We start from the raw sequence: 21,561 nt of genomic DNA on the forward strand, positions 1-21,561 counted from the left end.
TTAAACATACAACATCAATACATTTTTGCCACAAATTCGCCACTGCAAAATAACACTGCTTTTAACATTGGACATTCCAGGGTCTTGCGTCATTTTACGAAAGCCAATAAGAATAACTGATGATCACTCCATTAGGTTTACAAACATCTGCTCTAACAACAATTTTAAGGCAACACACGCCAAGCTATAAAGTGATTATTGATCCTAAAGCATTAAATCTGGTTTACACTTATACAGCAGACCATTTTAAAGACATTTTTTCCAAACTATATTAAAAAAAAAAATAAAGCTCAAGAAAGAAGATTATTAGTTTCTCTACAAACTAACACTTCACGGTTTGATCCAACTTTGAAACCTATCAAAACCAAGGTTAACATTTTGGACCATAAATTGAAGGGGTGTGGGGGAAAAAAGCTATTTAAATACTGCCTTATAACAAGAGCTTAACCAACTTTTGAAAAAGTTCACTATATGAATGACTCTGGACCTTATCTTAGTCTTTCAAAGCCTCTGGCTTTTTATTCTTTATCCTCCCAATTACATGCTGCATTTTGAACCCTATCACTTGAAACAAGGTCCTCTATGGCTTTGTTTTTTTGATTATGTAAATTGTAAACTCAACATGACAGTCTGTCAGACTCCATCTTAAACGGCTGATTTGTATGGAGCGAAAATATCGCAACCGGTTGAAAACTATTCAAGCAGCTGAAATTTATTCTTGAAAACCCACAAAGAGAAAATATTTACAATGGTAGATATATTTCTGATTTGTACCAATAGCAAGTCAGTTCTACAGTATATCATTGCCTTTCTGAGAGGTGCACTAAAGAGAATGAATGCTAGTTTAACCCATTAGATGGTATGAAGATACCGGCTTACTTTCCACAGCAGACACCCTAATTGGTGGTGGTTTGTGTAAATTATCCCAGGAAGGAGTGGGAGATCCACTGAATTAAAGTGCTGGCACAGTAGCATATTATGCAATGTTTTGCCTTGCCTCTATTCAGAAGCCTAGATAAGAAAGTGAGACTCCCACCACTAGGCTAATGGAGAATTAATTGGCAATGACATGAAACATTTGGTGTGGGAAAGAGCAAGACATACTTATTTACCACTGTAAGAAGCACTATGGCTGGATGGATTCTGGCTTTGATCCTAAGTCTGCTTATCCCCCAACAGAAGCAGAATATAAGAAAATGCTTTAATAAAAATTGCAAAATACTGGGGGGAAAAAAATCGCATTTGAAGTTTGATCTGATGTTCAAATTCTAATAATACTAGCTACAGTGTACTGAGCCTGTACAGGAAGCAATTAAGACAGAGGATTCTTTGCCACCAGAACACCTACAAAATCTCAAATAGCAAAGAGTCTGTGCTGTGGACAGCCTGCTTTATCTGTGCTCTCTTCTCCTATGAACTGATTCAAGTGCCCCTTCACCCCTGGGGAAGAAACAGTGTGATTATGGAGGGGGAAATTCCTCTAATTCATATAGAGCTTTCCATGGAAGAGCAAGATCTTGGGAACGTAACTTCTGGGCTCCCTTCTGTTTGAGTTTAGGCTGGCACTGCTCCCTAAGGATCTGGGTGAGCTAGAAGATCTTCTCCTGGCTAAAGACTAGTTAACGTAACAATATTAGAACTATTAGCTTCTAACTGAATAAATAGTAATGCCACCACCTAGCGCTTACATGGTCCTTTTCATCCGTAGATCCCAAAGTGCTTTACAGGAGCTCAGCATCCTTTTCCCCATTTCACGTATGGGGAAACTGAAGCACAGAGATTAAAGTGACTTGTTTAAGATCACCAGCAGGCAAGTGGCAGAGCCATGAATATAATCCAGGGCTCCTGACTCCCAGCCAATCGTGCAGTCCACTAGGCTACATAGAATAAGTAGTATTTACTTGCTTTCAGACCTGAGAGGAAAGAGATAAGGTAGAGGATAGTTTTGGGTAATTGCTTTTTTGTCCCTGTGACAAAGTGGGACTGTGCTTAATGTTTCCGCTGAATACTGTGTGTGCGCGCCTCAGTTTCCCCTATGCATTTCTTAAGTCTCCAGTGTGCATAAATGGCCGACACCCTGTATCCTGGCAACAAATGTCTGGGGTCCTTCCCCCTGCAAGGGACTGGCTAAAGGTGAACAAAGATCAGATGACCTCCTGGCCCGGGAAAGAGACAAAGGACAGAGGAGGAGGGGCTGGAGGGGGTTTTCAGTTTGGAGCTGGCTGGGGACGGGGAGTGAGTGCAGACGGGGTTGTCTGACTCGCTAGGCCCCAGAATGGACCCGGCTGAGGGGTCCCGTTCTCTGGACCTACAAGCTCTGTTTTAGACCATGTTCCTGTCATCTAATAAACCTCTGTTTTACTGGCTGGCTAAGAGTCACGTCTGACTGCGAAGTGTAGGTGCGTGCAGGACCCTTTGGCTTCCCCAGGACCCCACCTGGGCGGACTCGTTATGGGAAGCACACGGAGGGGCATATGCTGAATGCTCCAAGGTCAGACCCAGGAAGGTGAAGCTGTGTGAGCTTCTTGCCCTGAAGACAGTCTGCTCCAAGGGAGGAGGCGGCTCCCTAAAGTCCTGACTGGCTTTGTGGGGAGCAGTTCCTGAGCATCGCCTGGGGACTCCATGAGAGTCCCAAGAGCTGGCTTCTCTTTCTGTTAATGTGCACATAGGGTCAATGCAGGGTTCATAAGGTGGCATGGGATTAAGTGTTTTCAGTATGCTGGAACACTTATATGTTGCATGAGCCATAGCAAGAGGCTGAGTGCAGGGTAGTGATTGGGACATGAGGGCTGTTTGAGGCTGTTAGTAGGTCAGCAGGGGCAATTGGAGGAAATGGCAAAGATCATCTCAGCCCCATCTGACAGAGAACTCCTCAGCTGTGTGTCAGAAAACTTCACAATTCAGGGGTCTTATATTCCCAGTTGCTGATAAACAATCATAACAACGAACGGGGTGACTTTTCTCAGTCTGTGTTTGCTCAGAAGTTTGTGATCCCATCTCTGGGGCACAGGCCTTATTAGAATCATCCACGCCTTTGCCAATTCAGAACACTACAAAGGAACTAGTCCTCAAATTAACTCAGAAACTGAAGATGGTACAGGAAGTGGTGGCCAACTTGATAAACACAGTGCATTTTGCCATGAATACATGATAGCAGTGCTCTAGAATTTGCATGGCCTGCCTGTGGATTTCCATCTGGAGGTAAAGATACCATTTCTGTCTTATTAAGCCCTAACTGGCTTGAGACACACGAAAGACCCCACCGCTCCCACCATTCAACACTGCTTTAGACGAAAGGTGGTGTTCAAGCTCCAGCTCTTTTAATACATGACAGAGGGAGCTGCTCGAAATGTGTTCTGTATGAGGACCCCTAACTTCGAAATTCACTACCATCTCTGGTCTGAAACAGCCTGAAATTTGTGGGCAATCTACCGCCAAGCCTTGCTATTTGGACAAGGCTAATGTTGAGGAAATTAAGTTGTAGATTTGAATTTGGGAGGGATTCATATTTTTTAGGAACTGAAGTGGGAAAGTATATGATTTGGGACTAGATTTTGGTGTGTGGGGAAAGGCTGTTTGATTTGCTATTTCTGTTTGTGTCTTAACATAAAAATACAATTAACTATCACAAGGATACCTAGAGTTTGGAATAGGCATTCTTTTCATGTTTTATTTACATTAAAAATTAGATAAAAATCACTTATCACACTCTAGGTCTAAGCACATACCACACATTACAATCAAACTCTGTGCTAGATATTATAATACTGATTTTAGAGTACTGAGGTACAGTGATTGAAAGATTTGACAAAAATTATAGTAACTCCAGAGGCAGAGTTTAGAACAGAACTCTCAGTACTCTTCTATAATCCTGCACATCCTACCTTTATATCTAGATCACCAATAGCTGAGACAAAGTTTAACATTATTGCATTATCAGACATTTTCCTACACATTTTCATATTTGGCAACTTCCCCATATCGTGCAGGTACACATTGTTTGTAGCAAATACATAGCCCTAGAAGGAATTAGATAAAAAATTAAAAATCATCCAGGCAATCCAAGTTATATTCTATCCTCATCTGGATTTCCCTGTATGTTAAAAAGCCTCAAGGAGAAAGTTTCACTAAATGAAGAAATAAATCCTAAGGACAACAATTTATTCATTTGTTGTGATGTAGGAGGCTCACATACAAACAAGATTACATCAGTGTGACAGAGAATAATTTTCTCAGTGTTAACATAAGAAAACTAAATACCATCACTACTTTCCTAAACAAGAATCAGTACTATATAATTTTAGTCTATACTTTTTGGCCCAGGAGGTTTTTAATTTATTATGGGGGGAGGGATAGCTCAGTGATTTGAGCATTGGCCTGTTAAACCTAGGGTTGAGAGTTCAATCCTTGAGGGGGCCACTTAGGGATCTGGGGCAAAATTAGTATTTGGTCCTGCTAGTGAAGGCAGGGGGCTGAACTCGATGACCTTTCAAGGTCCCTTCCAGTTCTAGGAGATAAAATAAAATAAATTAATGGAGATATCCTATCTAATTTCTAGTGGGCCTATGTTTTTCTTACAAGCACCATGTTAGACAAAAAAGTCCATGAATGTTGAGCTGGGCCACTAATACCACCACTACTGACTTTAGTAACAGATCATTTGGGCTGCTGTGTTTACACAGATGGTCTCATTGAAATCAGGTTTATGATGATAAAGTGTTCTGTTAAATTTGTCAAGGAGACGTTGAAGAGTTGTGCCCCTGTGTAAAACAAGCATGATTCATCAATTTTCTGTTTATAAGCATATGATATATTTAGAGAGCCTCACCCCACACCTGCTGTGATTGGGTGTACCTCTAGATTTGAGCTTGAGATTAAAAAATCTGAACACAGTGGATAGAGATGTAAAATCTAAAAAATTGAAATCTAAAAATCAAAAAGTTTTTTTTAGTTGGTCAATTTACTGCTTTTGAAGTTGAATTAATATCTCAGAAAGCAGTCCACATGGGACTATGGATGTACAAGAATAGGCCCTCCATTACAAACTAAAAATAAATGATCTTCTATGGTGCAGTGCCTACTACATGGCAAAGCCCACATGATTATTATGTATTACTACTTGTCTTACAGTACTGCCTAAAGGCCCCGATCTGGAAAAGAGTCCTATTGTGCTAACTGTCCTTCTTACCATTTACATGCCATCTTTTCCCTCTCATTTAGATGAATAGCTGCTTTATCCATTTGGACTTGCGTTTAGGGCACATATACAATAAACCTCACTGTGCCATTGTATGTCACTTGCCAACTACCTCCCAAGATGCTAGAGTTTCACTCTAGATAATAATCCAGAGAGACAGTAGAGAAAGCCAATATTATTTCTTTTTTCTGCTTCTGAAATCTCACACACATAACTGCATCGGTTTAGAAACAGAGCTACATCTAGAGGTTTTTTCCATGAACAGCATGTTCTGCAAGCCATTTTAAACAAACAGGAGGAACACCAGTTGTTTGAAAGCTCCTTAGCTGGGAATTTCATTTTTTACTAAACATGCAAACATTAAAAACATTCATAATATAATTACATAAGAAATCAAGTACTGTGGGGCAAAGATCCTATGAAGTCAAGATTACATTAATCAAAATCAACATTTATTGTTTTGTATTCCCCTCGCCCACAACTGATTCTGTGTGCATGCTCATAGGTGCATAACTACACTGAAGGCCATTAAAGTCTAGATTTCTGTCATTACAGTTACAAGAAGAGAGATTCAAAATACTTCTTTAAACTAAAAGAATTTGTGTGGTATATGGTACAAAGTATCTACTAACGGGATATATCTGTAAAGTCTTAAGCACATGATTAACAATGGGACTACTACTATGAGGGTAGTTACATGTGTGGTGTTACCATCTGCATTCAAAAAATGGCTCAATTTTTTTCCTGTAGAAAAGTAAAGTATTTGAAAGTGGCACATAGGTATATATTCAAGTGCTAGGATGATAAAATGACAAAGCATAAATTTTGCACAGAACATAAAACAACCAGGACCCCTTGATTCAAGGAGATTCAGTATAAGCCAGGGATCGGCAACCTTTGGCACACGGCCTGCCAGGGTAAGCACCTTGGCGGGCCGGGCCAGTTTGTTTACCTGACATGTCCGCAGGTTCAGATGATCGCGACTCCCACTGGCCGCGGTTCGCCGCTCCAGGCCAATGGGGGAGGCGGGAAGTGGCGCGGGCTGAGGGATGTGCTGGCCGCCCTCATTGGCCCGCCGCCCTCATTGGCCTGGAGCAGCGAACCGCAGCCAGTGGGAGTGGCAATCGGCCGAACCTGCGGACACGGCAGGTAAACAAACTGGCCCGGCCCGCCAGGGTGCTTACCCTGCAGGCTGCGTGCCAAAGGTTGCCGATCCCTGGTATAAACCAACAATAAAGAAAAGAACAGTGAAAACGCCTCTGAAGGGGTCTAAATCTCTGTGCTACTTGTAAAAAGAGAAAAAATTAGTAGCCAGAAATCCTACTCTTCAAGTCAGTCTATAGGAGAGGTTGCGCTCTCAGAATCTAATACAAAGAGACTCAAAAAAAAAAAAAAAAAAAAAAAGTTCTTTACACTGGATTGACTTTAGATGTTCTGCAAGGCTTTTGCTGCCCTAGATATTAATACAGAGACTTCAGAGATTTCCGAAGAGTTGACAGATCAAAAGGAAAGTGAGTAAACAAACAAACATTTTCCTTCAGCTTCTAGCAAAGAACTCTGCACCCCTCCTTCTAGTTACGGAGAACGTAATCAAGTCACATTGGGGGCAACCAAACAAAAGCTGTGAGGCAATCACAAAAGTGCTATACAATGCCTAAATTAAGATTGGCCTACATCAAACCGGGGGGGTCATGGAATGTATTCTGGGGGTGGGTGTGAGAAGCTTGGGGGGGGGGGGGGGAGGGGGAATCTACTGCACACATTTTACCCATAGCAATGAATAACTAGCAAAGCTGATTCCTTCAGACATATCAGGTGTGGGTGGGGGGTCTACTTAAATTATGGACAAAATCGCACATTTTTCAGGGGTTGGTCAAGGCATAAAGAGCGAACTTTGCAGATGTGTTCATATGGTTGCATATTCCATGCCACCCTTACTTCTGCATTGCTGCTGGCAGCAGCACTGCCTTCAAAGCTAGGCGCCCAGTCAGCAGCCACCACTGTTGAACCGCTCAGCACTGAAAGCAGCGCAGAGGTAAGGGTGGCAATATTGTGAGCCCCCTACAATTGGCTTGTGACCCCCGTTTCGGTGGGACCCCCAGTTGAGAAACATCATGCACTTTTGTATAATTTTACCCTATATACTTAAATGTCTCTGTCTGAATCAATGCCTTACTGTTTTTAATATTTAGTGAGAGTTGCATGTTAATTTTTTATTATTGGTGTATGAACTTGTGTGGCAGGAGGCAGGGGAGCATAAACTACTACAGACAGAAAGAAGGGGGGCGCAATCAAATAAGTTTGAGAACCACTAGCCTACATCATACTCTGAGGTCAACATAACTGTTGCTAGCTTGGCTAGTGAACAGATGATTTCCTCAGAAGATGACCTACAGTCTAAGTTCACAGACCTCAAAATAAAGACCAGCTTAGACTGCAACTATGAAACAGCTTCTCCCACTTTAATCAGCCACCTCAACCTGTACTGCTCAGGCAATTCAGTCCTGAAACACTGTTCAGAATCTGCTTGTGTCTGTCTTCTGCTGTGTCATTCCCAAGCTAACTGATCATCCCTAATCAAGATACTAATTATTTTTCTTATATTACATTCAGTGAAAGACAATAGTTATTTCATCTGAAATACATTTAAAATTTACCTTCGCCTTTTCTGATGTTCGTTTTCCACCAAATCCTCCAGCTCCAACAATAAACAGAGAGAACTGATTATAGCACAACAGATCCTTTCCACAGTAGGTATGAACTGGAAGACAATACAAAATGAGAGGTTATAGTCTCTTTTTTGAATACTCCTAACAGACCCCTCTCAGAGCCAATGGATATTGAATAGCTTTGTTTTATATATGCCAGTATTCATCTCCACAAGTTAGGGGACAATGTCCTCACTTCTGAATGGCACTGTCATAAATCATTTCCTAACAAGTGAAGATTAATGTCCTGTTTAAAACTACGCTATTATAGATGCTCTTTATACAAAAGTATTAAAATGAAAAAATGAGCTATCAAAATGCTGATGACATACCAAGTGCTAAAAAAAATGGTTGACAACACACGAAGTGCTGAAATTAATGTTTATTTCAACATTTCACACATCATTAGCTACTTATTTTAATACTATAGCACTACGCCATAAAATGTGATTTATTAGAAGCCATTAACAATCCTTGGTGAAAAAACACATTCACAACCTCATACACAACAAAGCAGCACTAATATTGTATGTGGAAAAAGCAACCCCAAAGGAAGATTTAATTTAAGGTCACTTGGTTTTCTTTTTGTTAAAGTCACTTTTGATTTTACTGAACTTGAAGTATTTATAGTTACTGAGGTGAAACAGAAATCTCTCTATTTCCAATTTATTCTCACTTATTATTCCATTAGGACACAGACCAGCATTCATACTTAAACTTATTGCCAGTAGTGCACCACTTCCACTTATACTGGGTGCCTAGTTTCTCTCATAAGCAGCTAACCTTTAATGACCCAGACCAGAACCTTTAGGTTTGTTACAGAAATAGACAGACTGGTTTGGATAAACGTCTAATGGGCCCAAACCTTAGCTTTTCAATCGTTCCTCTGTGGAAGTAAAGCATAACTAGGAAGGATTAGGATGGAGAGCAGTTAGCTTTTTGCCAGACTGAGCCATTAACTAGCGTGACAAAGTTCCTCCTCTATCTTGGTGGGTCCTGCGCTTATTGGCGGATTTTCTTGCCTCAGAGATTCATCACGTGGGTTGGGGAACAGCCCAGAGACCTTCCCCTCTGGAAGAACCCACAGTCCAAGTCAATTGGGAGGTTTGGGGGGAACCCCGGGCCCGCCCTCTACTCCAGGTTCCAGCCCAGGGCCCTGTGGACTGCAGCTGTCTATAGCACCTCCTGTAACAGCTGCATGACAGCTACAACTGCCTGGGCTACTTCCCCATGGCCTCCTCCAAACACCTTCCTTATTCTCACCACAGGACCTTCCTCCTGGTGTCTGGAAAGGCTTGTGCTCCTCAGTCTCCAGCAGCACCCCCTCTCACTCTCTGCTCCTTGTGCCTCTTGCTCCCAGCTCCTCACACTCACACCACAAACTGAAGTGAGCTCCTTTTTAAAACCCAGGTGCCCTGATTAGCCTGCCTTATTTGATTCTAGAAGCTTCTTCTTAATTGGCTCCAGGTGTCCTAATTAGCCTGCCTGCCTTAACTGGTTCTAGCAGGTTCCTGATTACTTTAGTACAGCCCCTGCTGTACTACTCAGGGAACAGAAAACTACTCTAGCGACCAGTATATTTGCCCTCTACCAGACTCCTGTACCCCACTGGTCTGGGTCTGTCACACTGATAAGAAACAGGAAAGGCAGAGATCAGGAATTAGTAGTATTATTTGGAGGTTTTGAGGAAACAGTAGGGGGAAAATTTTAAAGGGTTCATATAGCAATCTAAACAGTACACTACCTCAAAAAATCTGGTGGTTCATTCCCTATTAGTCTCATTCTAAAACTTGAACTTCCCAACAGTCATATTATACCATAACCATGTCCCCAGAAATCAAGACCCATTTATTTTGTGAAAGAAAAATACAAGTTATGGACTTCTTGGGCCTACTAAATTAATGCACGAGCAGAAAAAAAATTAACAAAAAGAATACAAACATTTCAGGACATAACTTAAAGGATGTCCTTTCATAAAATTCAAGTTGGCAGTCAATTTAATTAGATCAGGGGTAGGCAACCTATGGCACGCATGCTGAAGGCGGCATGCGAGCTGATTTTCAGTGGCACTCACACTGCCCGGGTCCTGGCCACCAGTTCGAGGGGCTCTGCATTTTAATTTAATTTTAAATGAAGCTTCTTAAACATTTTAAAAACCTTATTTACTTTACATACAACAATAGTTTAGTTATATATTATAGAAAGAGACCTTCTAAAAACGTTAACATGTATTACTGGCACGCAAAACCTTAAATTAGAGTGAGTAAACGAAGACTTGGCACACCGCTTCTGAAACGTTGCCGACCCCTAAATTAGATGTTGGATTTTACACACCCACACCCACACCCCCCTTTTTAAGAGAAACACAGTTTAAGCTAACCAACTTCAGATAAGACTATGTATTAGAAGTATTAGCTTTGTTCTGTTTGTGTATTCAGCACCATCTCTCTCCTCAGGTGGGCAGGAACAATACTGAATCTTCTGTCAATGTTCTCTCAAAAAGGAGTATTCTTAATTTCAGTATCCTAGCTATTCCAAAGAACAAGGCAACATGCACATGATTGCAAATTAATTCATTTCTCAGCAGTCACTGGGCCATGTGGCCAGAACCTAAGAATTTAAACTAATTTTAGGCTGAAAGTTATTGTTAGCATAGGTTAAATTTTGAGACTGTCAGCTTCGATTGTGTCTCTTTAATAAGTTACCATAAGGTTACCATCTAAGAGAATAAGTGCTCCTGAGCCTTTGTCAAGAATATCAGCAATAGTTGATTCTGAAGTTAACGATCCTGAAAGGAGAGAGAATAGGAAAATACATATGTTGTAGTATAAAGGTCTTAAATTACAATACAACATGAATTTTGCAGGAGTATTTTAGCAAAGCTAATTACAAATATTCCCAGGTTTGTAATACACACAAGTAAAGTTTTAGAACATATAAATAGAAATAATTTATTTCTAATATATTAATACAATGCAGGTGAGGTTTTTGTTTAAAATGTCAGTTAACAGAAACCGGTATATGTTTAGATCCCAATCCTGTAACTGACTCCAGTGTCCACTCAGAGCCTCACTGCGTTTGAGAGGCATCTGCCTGGGTGGAGATAGTTGCCAGATTGAGGCTTACCTAAATGGTGAGTTAGCTCGTGGCAAACCAGGATGTGAATCTACAGTGTACTAATTTGCCATATAAACCCTGGTACCTAAAAGTTCCATAGTGCACTCTGACATACTCCTATTTCAAGCATCAATACATCAAAGTGCACGATGAAACTTAGTGCGCAGTAACAGGGTCCACATGGCAAAGCTAGCACACTGTACATTCACATCCTGGCTTGCTGTGCACTAACTCATCATGTAGACAAGCCACTAGTGTCTACCAGAAGTTAAGGTGCACTCACGTCTGGAATATTTATGAACCTCTCAAGGTTTAGACTGGCTCATTAATTTCACAACAATAACTGTATGAGTGTTGAAGCTTATTCATATATCTTTTCCCAGTAGAACCCTTGGACACAGTCTACCAAAAACAGGATAACTGGCAGGTGTGCCAAGGAAGAGAAACAGGCATATACTGCCAAGGATTATTGTGAGACTTAATATGCCCATTGAAAAACATGCTTCTGTCTGAAAATATTTTACCTCTTATTTTTAACAGTAACGGCTAAAATTATAATTGATAGAAACAATTTAACTGCTTTTTTCTATTTGTCTTCTTGATGCATTTTGTGTAAAGTTAATGAAAGTATTTGTAATATGGAGAAACAATTTACTTTCCTCCGAGTTTCACACACAAACAGAAAGGGAGGGAAAACAAATTACATTTTGTGAAACATAAGAAAATTTAATTATAAAACCACAGAAACTGTCAGGTCACTGAGAAGCAAAAGTAGCACCTGAAACCACTACCAACATCTGTCTCAAAATGAAATAGGTTGCAAGTTGATTGACTGTCCTTTAAGGCAAAGCTTGCTGATGAAGCACATATAGATTGTAAATGCTATATAAGTGCAAAATATAGTGAATCAAAAGTAGACACTTCTGAATACACACAAAATATACTGTTTATCTCAGCCCTTAGAGCAGGTCCACTTCCCAAAAGCAACTATTTACAAAATTTGAAAAATTAATGGCTCTCTATAGTCTTAAAGTTTTGTACTTCACATTAAATTTCCCACTACTTCTCTTTTATTTGTAAAGAGTCTTCTCCTAGAGAACGTAGACAAGTTGTATCACATATACTAATTATTTGGTGCAGGAAGCGCAGTGTATTTATTTAGCCATTTCGTATGTCCTCTTTCTTTATCCAGAATGCTCACACTACATGTGGACCAACTTGTAATGCTGAATGTCAAATAGCAGGAAAATGTTCGGTTTACTGTCTTCTCATGTCACTGGTACATAAAAATATAATTAAAAGAGCTTCTGAATCCGCGACAACACCCTAACTATCAAGTACTGCAAAAAGCTCTAATTAAAATGTTTAGCCTTTATCAGGCTAGGGACTTCTTCCCCTCCCAATAAACCCTTTTAACACAATCCATTTTCAATTATTAAACCCAAAATGTTCAAAGAATCGGGCTCTTAACCATCACAAGCTTTCTTATCATTCAAAGTTATAAAATACAAGATTTTAAGCATAACTTGAATATTGAAGCCAAGCTTCTCTCAAACAAGTGTCTCTGTGTTCTTATCCTGAATATTTTACACCTCTAGGGAGGCAAATGAAAATTCTTGCATTTCAACAATTAAAAAAAAAATAAACTATTTTTACACACAGGTCTATATCATAATATGCATTGTGTGTGTGTATATATATATATATATATATATATATATATATATATATATCACATATCATTTTTGTGTGTGTGTACCAGCAAATAGGGCAAATACATTTTTTAAATAGATTTATTTAAGGTCAGGAATGAGGTAATAGGAATTGCCTTCTGAAAGCTCTTAAGAAGTTTTCAAACTAACAGCAACTCTGGAGACAATCCAAGAAAGGAACTGGTGGCCAGTATCCTATGCAATATGATATTCTATTTTTTGAGATGTTATTGTTTTAAATCGGTTGACAGATCTGCAAACAATTTAAATATCAGCCTGAACAATATGATCTTATTCATAGAGTCCTGTCAATTAATGGGGAGCATGCCATCTTTCCTGCAAGCAATAAAGAGCCCAGGTGCTTCCTTTCGCTCTCAGAAGCAAAGAACTAGTTTATCCGTGGTTTATTTGGTTTCTTCCCCACTTGCTCTCATCTCTTTCTCTGAAGAATTTCTCAATACCACTTTACAAATAAATTCACATATATTCTGGCAACCAGTGCTGGAATTGAAAAAGATTCAGTGAAGGGCAACAAAAATGATTAGGGGTATGGAACGGCTTCCATATGAAGAGAGATTAAAAACACTGGGAATATGAAAGAGGTCTATAAAATCATGAATAGTGTAGAGAAAGTGAATAAGGAAGTTTTATTTACTCCTTCACATAATACAAGTACTACCGGTCACCCAAATAAATGAATAGACAGCACGTTTAAAACAAACAAAAGGAAGTACTTCTTCACACAACACACAGTCAACCTGTGGAACTCTTTGCCAACGATGTTGTGAAGGCCAAAATTAAAACAGGGTTCAAAAAAAGAACTAGATAAGTTCATGGAGAATAGGTATATCAATGACTATTAAGCAGAATGGGTGGTGATGCAAAACCATGCTCTGAATGTCCCTAGCCTCTGTTTGCCAGAAGCTCTGAGGGGATGACAGGGGGTAAGGATCACTTGATGATTGCCTCTTCTGTCATTTCCTCTGAAGTTCCTGGCATTGTCCACTGTCAGAAAACAGAATATTGGGCTAAATGGACCAGTGGTCTAACCCAATATGGTTGTTCTTATCTTTGTACTTAGTGAAGTCTTATAAAACAGAAATATATAATCTCTTTGGACATAGACCTGATTATCCAATAATACATTTTTCAATGAAAATTTTGAAGGCAAGGGATAAGTGTGTCTTTGTTCACATCTCTATAAGGTCAAAAGCTTCTCGCTCTCACCAACAGAATTTGGTCCAGCTTGTCTTTCTAAAATTAAAACATACTTTGTTTACATTCCTATGTCTGGGAGACTTAAAGAATGAAATTAACTATGTAACAAAGTACAGTTTCTGGAAACATATTCTGACAATTTATAATATCAACTCCCAGAGGTAATTAATTAAGTCTAATTAGTGAGTTGATCATGAGCTATATATAACACATTGTGAAGGCACACTAATTTATGTTTAGTGAGCAACTGAATATTCTTTTTCAGGCAGCTCAGCAGAAAGCCAATTGTTACCTTGTTTTTACTAAGTACATCACAACAAATATAAACTATAGTTGTTAGACCAAAAAAAAAAAAAAAAAATGCACCATCTGATCAGATTTTTTTTTAAAAGGACAGCTGATTGGAAAGTTCCAACACCAGTATGATAAAGCAACACAAACAAAATACAGAGTAAATTTGCAACAGAAACCAGTTCTAAACAATGTATCCGTATTTCCTTATGTAATGCTGATACAAAAGAAAAGTGAAGTGCTGTCATGGTGAATATGAAACCATCAGAGTAAAGGACTGACCTGAGGTTGGAAGTGGTTTATATAACTCCAGATATTGCTCACCATGCAGTAGCTGTGTAAAAATAAGCAGCACTATAATGACAATCAGTATCATTTGCCACAACTTCCCCCGTCCCTGTCATAAGCAAATATGCAGATACAGATATTTTGGAAATGTGTTCAGAATGAAAACATATTGCTACAAAACAGAGCAGTGAGAAATTATATCAAGTTCTTTCCACACCTGGATATTTTTAGCTGCACTAAAAATACCAGTCGAAATTGACGAGTTCATTATTTCAGAATATTTTGTTACATTACTTTGAGTGCAGGAATTATTTTGACACACACATCTTTGGAAGTTGTTGGTAACAGCCTAAAATCAAGCAGCCTTCCACAATCAGCCCTGACTTACAATCACACAGTATTTTCGTTGAACATACTGAGCACGGGGAGATCCAGGTTGGATATTAAGGAAAACTTGCTAACTACAAGGATAGTTCAGTACCATAACAGGTGAATCCCCATCCTTGGAGGTTTTTAAGAACAGGCTAGCAAACACCAGGCAAGGATTGTCTATGTATACTTAATCCTGCTTCAGCCAAGGCAGATGGACTTGATCTTTGCAGGTCCCTTACCGCCCTACATTTCTATTTTTCTAAAATTCTAATTAGGAAGAAGCCATCAAAAAGATAAATATGGGCAATTTTATTGCCAGGTTAACCTCTGTCGTCTACCCCATCATGTGTCAATAACTCAAACAGAATAAATCAGTTAGCATGAGACTACACACACATCAATTTATAAGCATTTCCCATTACTAAAAATTTGAACACTCCAAGCTGCAGAACTTCTTTTCTAACCTTAGAAATCATCTTAAAAGGAAGTGCATTCAAAACAGAATGTCAATGAGAGGGAGAGCAGTGAAAATGTCAGATTTCCTAAATTTTAAGTAAATGTTAAAATATTTCCAGCATATTTATGCTATCCTTTTAATCACTGACAAAACTTCTGAAGTGGAATCCAGTTTTCATAATGTCCAGCACCAAAGTTATGATTAACTGTTCATTCACTCCTTCTGAGCATCTATTATAGATTCTCAATTAGCAGCAGATTTCATGCTAAGCAATGTAATTTCACTGAACAACACCAAGTTCTTAGGTTTAAAATTATTTTAAAAAATAGTTCAGGTGTAAAAGTAGACCTTTTAAAAAATGTTTTAACAAATATCCCAGCTATAATTCGGTGCTTTGAATGTTCAGTGTTACTAGATAAGGTAACAACCACTCAGATTTGTAATGCATGGAATTTGAAGACAAACAACATTGCAGGGGAGATGACCAAAGAGCCTTTTGACTGTAATTTACTTTAATGTACGGGACCAATGAGAGAGGGAGGATAACATTTGGCTCTATACCACCATTCCCAGGATGCGGATAACGGTATGTTGCTCTTCTTCCCATAGCCTATGTGTAGAACATGGTAAGAATAATAGACACTACAACCTTTTGAGGGGGCCTCCCTCTGTTTTATGGAGCACTATGTTTTTTCCTTAACTAAATAAAAAAAGCAAAGATTACACTTATTGTACTTGCTTTCTAGATTATCTATGGTAGAGAGCTTCATCCCAGGAAAGAGCAAAAGAAATTGCTCAAAAATAGAATCCCTCCATTAACAAAAAAGAAGTCAGAGCTAGATAAAGATTTTTGGTTTTTAATAAAGAGGATGCTGCTCTTCAAGCAAGATTCCCACTTAAAAAAAAAAAAAAAAAGAGAGCGAGAGAGATAGAGAGGAGAGACAGACAGACACATGTGATTCATATGCAGCTTAGGGGAAAAATAAAAAACATGAACGCTATACCAGAGAGGTAGGTAACTCATTTCAATACAAGTTTTTCCCTGGGTTGCAAGAAATCAGAGCCTGTTACTTTTTCTCTTTCTAGAACAACAGCGATCTCTGAAGTTTTGGTATATATACTGAGCCATTTACAGTCAGTTTATATAGCATGCATCACAAAATAAATTGCAATGTCTAAATCATACATACCTTTGTGAAGTCAATGTTGAGTCCTGGAACACTAGAAAGTCCACCATCCCACATAGCTGCCTGAGCTGGGATGACTCCAAAGGTAGGTAAACAACAGAACTCTTCACTGCCTTCATAAAGAAATTTTAGATGGTCTGGATCCTGGGTTGACATTCCCACACCAAGAGCGTACAAAATCGGTTGCAAGTGAGTATAATTATACATCACTGTGGGCAACTTTTGGCCAACATATTTGCTCTGTGGATTAAAAATATATAGTATAATTCAAAGTTAAATGCTATGTAGTATTTGATTTCAATTTACTTTCTGCAGGCACAATCATCATATAGCTTCAACGTAATGTATTAACAACCGTGCTATGATTACTTACATGTAGGACTGTCAAGTGATCCAAAAAAATTAATCACACGATCCAAAAAATTAATCGTGTGATTGGCTGAACAAGTAGGAGGACTGAGTGGACTTGTAGGTGCTGAAGTTTTACATTGTTTTGTTTTTGAGTGCAATTATGTAACAAAATAAACCCTACATTTGATTGCACTACAGTACTTGTATGTGGTGAATTGAAAAAAACTTATTTATTTTGTTTATCATTTTTAGAGTGCAAATATTTATAATCAAAAATATAAACTTTGATTTCAATTGCAAACAGAATACAATAAAAATGAAAATGTAGAAAAACATCCAAAATATTTAATAAATTTTAATTTGTATTCTATTGTTTAACAGTGCGATTAATTGCAATTAATCTTTTTTAATCGCGATTAATTTTTTTTAGTTAATTAAGTGAGTTAACTGCAATTTATCAACAGCCCTACTTACATGCCATGTCACAGGGAAGATATTTCTGGAACTGAAGTGGTATTTGTTTTTTTTTCCTTTAAATATATTCCATAACAATAAATATACTGTAAGGATGCCCTGTCTATATCATCGTAGAATATATGGCAATAAAAAACCACATCCTGCAAATTACATTATGCAGTATTTCAAAGAAAAACAACATTACAGTGGACAGCTCAATAAACAATCGTGATTAAAGACCAACACTAATGAAATAATTAGCACCATAATAGACAGCTCATCCCACCTAGAACTTGTGGGTGAGGTAAATCAGCCATGTGAAAGATAAGAAAAAGAGCACTTCACAAAAAGCCTTGTCTGTCAGGTAAAAAACAGAGATGTAGTGTCTTCACCCTCATTCTGAACAATATCCTATTTAGGGTGTCAGAATGCTCCAAAGTGCAAGAGGTGGTAAGTCTGATAGTTTAATTTATAACTTCAGAAGTTCTACCGCCAATTAGAGAAAATGAGAGGAGAATAGGGTGCGAGTTTATTATTTCTGCTCTAGTGCACATCTAAAAAGCGACCTTTACAGAAAGCAAGCCAAAGCATCTGATCACACGCTGTGAGCAAGCTTGTCCTTGCTTTGGGTCTTTTGATAGCTAAAAGATGAGTACCTTGCAGAAGAATTTTAACTTACTGGGTCAAAGCCTGAAGAAGCGGATCTAGTATAGCTTGTGGGATTCATGGAAACTCCTTCAGATTCTATTTGACTTAGCACATCATTCAGTAAGCTTACCGACTCTGGAACAAACAAAAGGGAACAAATGATTTAAAAATAGCCAAAGAACCCTGCAAAAGTAGATCCTTCTTTCAATGACATATGGGAAAAATAAAAAATGGGGGCAGGGGTGATTCAATATATACAGATTTCTCTAAACAGATTTTAGTTCTGTACCTTACTGATGCCTACAAACCATGTGTGGCAATTACATCCTACAGGTGTTCTACTGACTCTGCACTAAGTAATGAGCTGTGATTCATACTCTTTTGCTCTTTATCTCCCTCTAACTAGGTAAGATAGGGAACTGCCCCACTGAAATTCCCACTGTTTTTGCCACCCAGTCTCCTGTTCTTCCCCTGCTTCTTACACTCATTTGTCCCCAGTAATTCCTTCCCTCACCCTCTCACAGTCTTCTCCCCACCACCTTCTCTTGCAGCCCCCTCAACCTGCCCTGTGCCCCCATATTCTTTTGCACCCACCCTATCAGTTTCCTGTCCTGCTTCCCAACTCACCCCTCAACACCCGCCCCCCACTCTGATTCCCAGCACCTTCACAGTCTCCTGTTATCTGCCTGGTCCTTACATAGTGTCTGAGGTGCCACCATCTTTCTAGAGAGTAGCTTAGCCTCAACCCCCTTGGAAACAATGTGACGTGGTGGCCATATTTGCTGGAGGCAGACTGTAGCTTCAGATCCAATGGGAAATGGTGGCTAGTCTGGGTAAAGGCAAAGTTATCAAAAGGATTGTTTGTGCCTCTCTTAGGGAGGGTGTCTCTCTCTCAAATGTTACTAGAATTTGCAAATCTGGGGGTGGTTTTGTTTCCCCAGCAGCTGCTAACCAACCACAGAATGTCCCTCCCATTTGCCTCTAGCTAGAAGACCGAATCAGTTTTTCGGATGAGCACCTTGCTACCATGATTCATGCTGACATTATCTTAAAATGAGATTCCTGATATGCATTTTATACGGAACTATGCATTAAGCATCTGGAGACTTATGCTAGTACAGAATGGTGAAGCCCATCTTTTAAGTGGTGCATCTTGGCTGGAGCACATGATACCTATGCTTTGGGAATCTTTGCTTATTAGTGTCTGGATGAAATTTTAAGGTTAGTGATTTGGGTTCCCCCGCACCATAAAGCCCTATTTCAGCAGTGTAACACTAATGGCAAAAAAAAGTGAACATTATTCTGGGATGTATTAGCGGGAGTGCTGTAAACAAGACACAAGAAGTAATTCTTCCACTCTGCACTGATAAAGCCTCAACTGATTATTGTGTCCAGTTCTGAGTGCCACATTTCAGGAAAGATGTGGACAAATTGGAGAAAGTCCAAAGGAAGCAACAAACATGATCAAAGGTCTAGAAAACATGACCTATGAAGAAGGATTGAAAAAATTGTGTTTGTTTCGTCTATAGAAGAGAAGACTGAGGGGGTCCATGATAACAGTTTTCAAGTATGTAAAAGGTTGTTACAAGAAGGGTAAAAAATTGTTCTCCTAAACCTCCAAGGATAGGACAAGTAGCAATGGGTTTAAATTGCAGCAAGGCAGGATTAGGTTGGACATTACGAAAAACCTCTTAACGGTCAGGGTAGCTAAACACTGGAACAAATTGCCTAGGGAGGTTGTGCAGGTTTTTACTAACAGGTTAGACAAACACCTGTCAGGAATAGTCTAGGTATTACTTAGTCCTGCCTTGAGTGCAGGGATCTGGATCAGATGACCTATTGAGGTACCTTCCAGTCCTACACTTCTACGATTCTAAATGGCCTGGGATCAGCCTATTTGAGATACTTGTGTCTCTCCATGCATTACTGCCGCAGTTGTGGTCAGCAGCAGCATTTGACCTGGATCCACATTGAAAGGGCAATTGGTAGAGCATTCTCAATGAGGGGCCCTCAGCTTTGGAACTACATCCTCTCTTGGGTACTTTCAGATCAGATTTGTTCATCTTCAGAGCACTTTGCAAGGCAAATCTTTTGGGGGTGAGTGGGGGAGAAAGAGGGCTTGATGGAGGTTGGCTTTTGGGGAAGGACTTTTGTAGGGGGTTGCTGGGTTTGTAATTTGATTAACTGTTCTTTAAATTCACAGCAAAGACATCTAGAGTGTGAGATATGCCTGTTAGTCAGGCACTGAACTTCTTGAGATATTTATTTCACAGTAGCAAGTATAAGTTAATATATGTTTTTCATGACTGTTTAAAAACAAGATCGCTTTTAAAAGATGCTCTTCAGATGTCTGAAAGGCTTTAAGTAAGCCATTAAAATATTATCGCTGCAATCAGATGTGAGAATGGAGGGTACTTTTGCTTTGTTTTTAAAAGAACACTATATTAAATAAAGGATCAATTTCAATGTTGTGAGCAGTTTGCTCGCTAAACTTATACAGTCAAGAACCCCACAACTGACCAATATTCCTCCCATTTTCTAAAAAGTACTGCTACAGCAGTATGCAACTGCTGTGTCTCAACACATTAATCCAATTTAATCTCCACTGACCTGCTGCTGCCTGGCATAGGAAACAGCAGTCCCACCTACAGCATTAGATTTACAATGATATTTTAGCAATTGACCAGACATGACTCATTCCTGTTATGCAAGGTTACATTTTCAATGCATCCAACCAAGACTCCGAGGAAATTAGATTACATTAAATGTCTGATATTTTATATTTAAGTGTCTTGTGAATGTTATCATCATGTGAATTAACAGATTTGTCAAATTGAAGACGACATTACTACATCAAAAACATTAAAACTAACACACATTTCGAAGTAAACTACTTTGTATTATACAATAATTAATTCTTACTTCAGAAGAATAACTGTTTCTTTGTTTCTAGCTCTATTCTTAGCATATGGCTGGCACTCCATAAATTACATATACATACACATATATACATACACATATACACACACACACACACACACACACACTATTACATTATTTTATATATATAATGTATGTGTGTGTGTATATGTGTATATATATATATATATATATATATATATATATATAAAATAAAGGTTAAAAGCATATTCTTTAGGTTGCAAAGTCAAGCTCTTGAAAGTTAGGAGATGCCAGATTTATAGTTGCTCATACAACCTTATGTCTGCCCCGACCAACTCTTTCTCCACCCCCCATCCAGAAACTTGGGAGCTCCTGCACCATCTGGTGTCTCCAGAGAATGGGGACAGGCCACTGGCGTCATGTGCTAGGCCACAGGATAATCAGCCCAGTTCTGCCACATATACACAAAGCTGAGAACTAACTAACATGCTTAATACAAAAAATGTTATATTTGTATTTAATAAAAGGTGTTTTGTAAAAGTGTTTAGCTGTGCTGTGGACACACCTTTGCTGACCAATTGTGTAATCTTATTGCTGGGACCACTGTCTTTCCTCTCACAATCTCATCCCAGAGTGTGATTACACTCTTTGTTGTGCC

General features: G+C 39.0%; 1 protein-coding gene across 2 annotated transcripts in view; it reads right to left on the minus strand.

Moving 5' to 3' along the window:
- Positions 1–21,561, minus strand: part of HSD17B4 (hydroxysteroid 17-beta dehydrogenase 4) — a 113,380-nt gene that overhangs the window by 45,558 nt on the left and 46,261 nt on the right. For both annotated transcript variants that reach the window (XM_054031691.1, XM_054031692.1), the window contains exons 12-16: positions 18,034–18,137; positions 16,551–16,787; positions 14,526–14,577; positions 10,622–10,693; positions 7,855–7,958 (exon numbers count right to left, since the gene is read on the minus strand). In XM_054031691.1, the coding sequence (XP_053887666.1) occupies positions 7,855–7,958; positions 10,622–10,693; positions 14,526–14,577; positions 16,551–16,787; positions 18,034–18,137 (569 nt within the window). The remainder of the gene's footprint in view (positions 1–7,854; positions 7,959–10,621; positions 10,694–14,525; positions 14,578–16,550; positions 16,788–18,033; positions 18,138–21,561) is intronic.

Source organism: Malaclemys terrapin, chromosome 6 (assembly GCF_027887155.1).
Source record: "Malaclemys terrapin pileata isolate rMalTer1 chromosome 6, rMalTer1.hap1, whole genome shotgun sequence".
Taxonomy (NCBI): domain Eukaryota; kingdom Metazoa; phylum Chordata; order Testudines; family Emydidae; genus Malaclemys; species Malaclemys terrapin.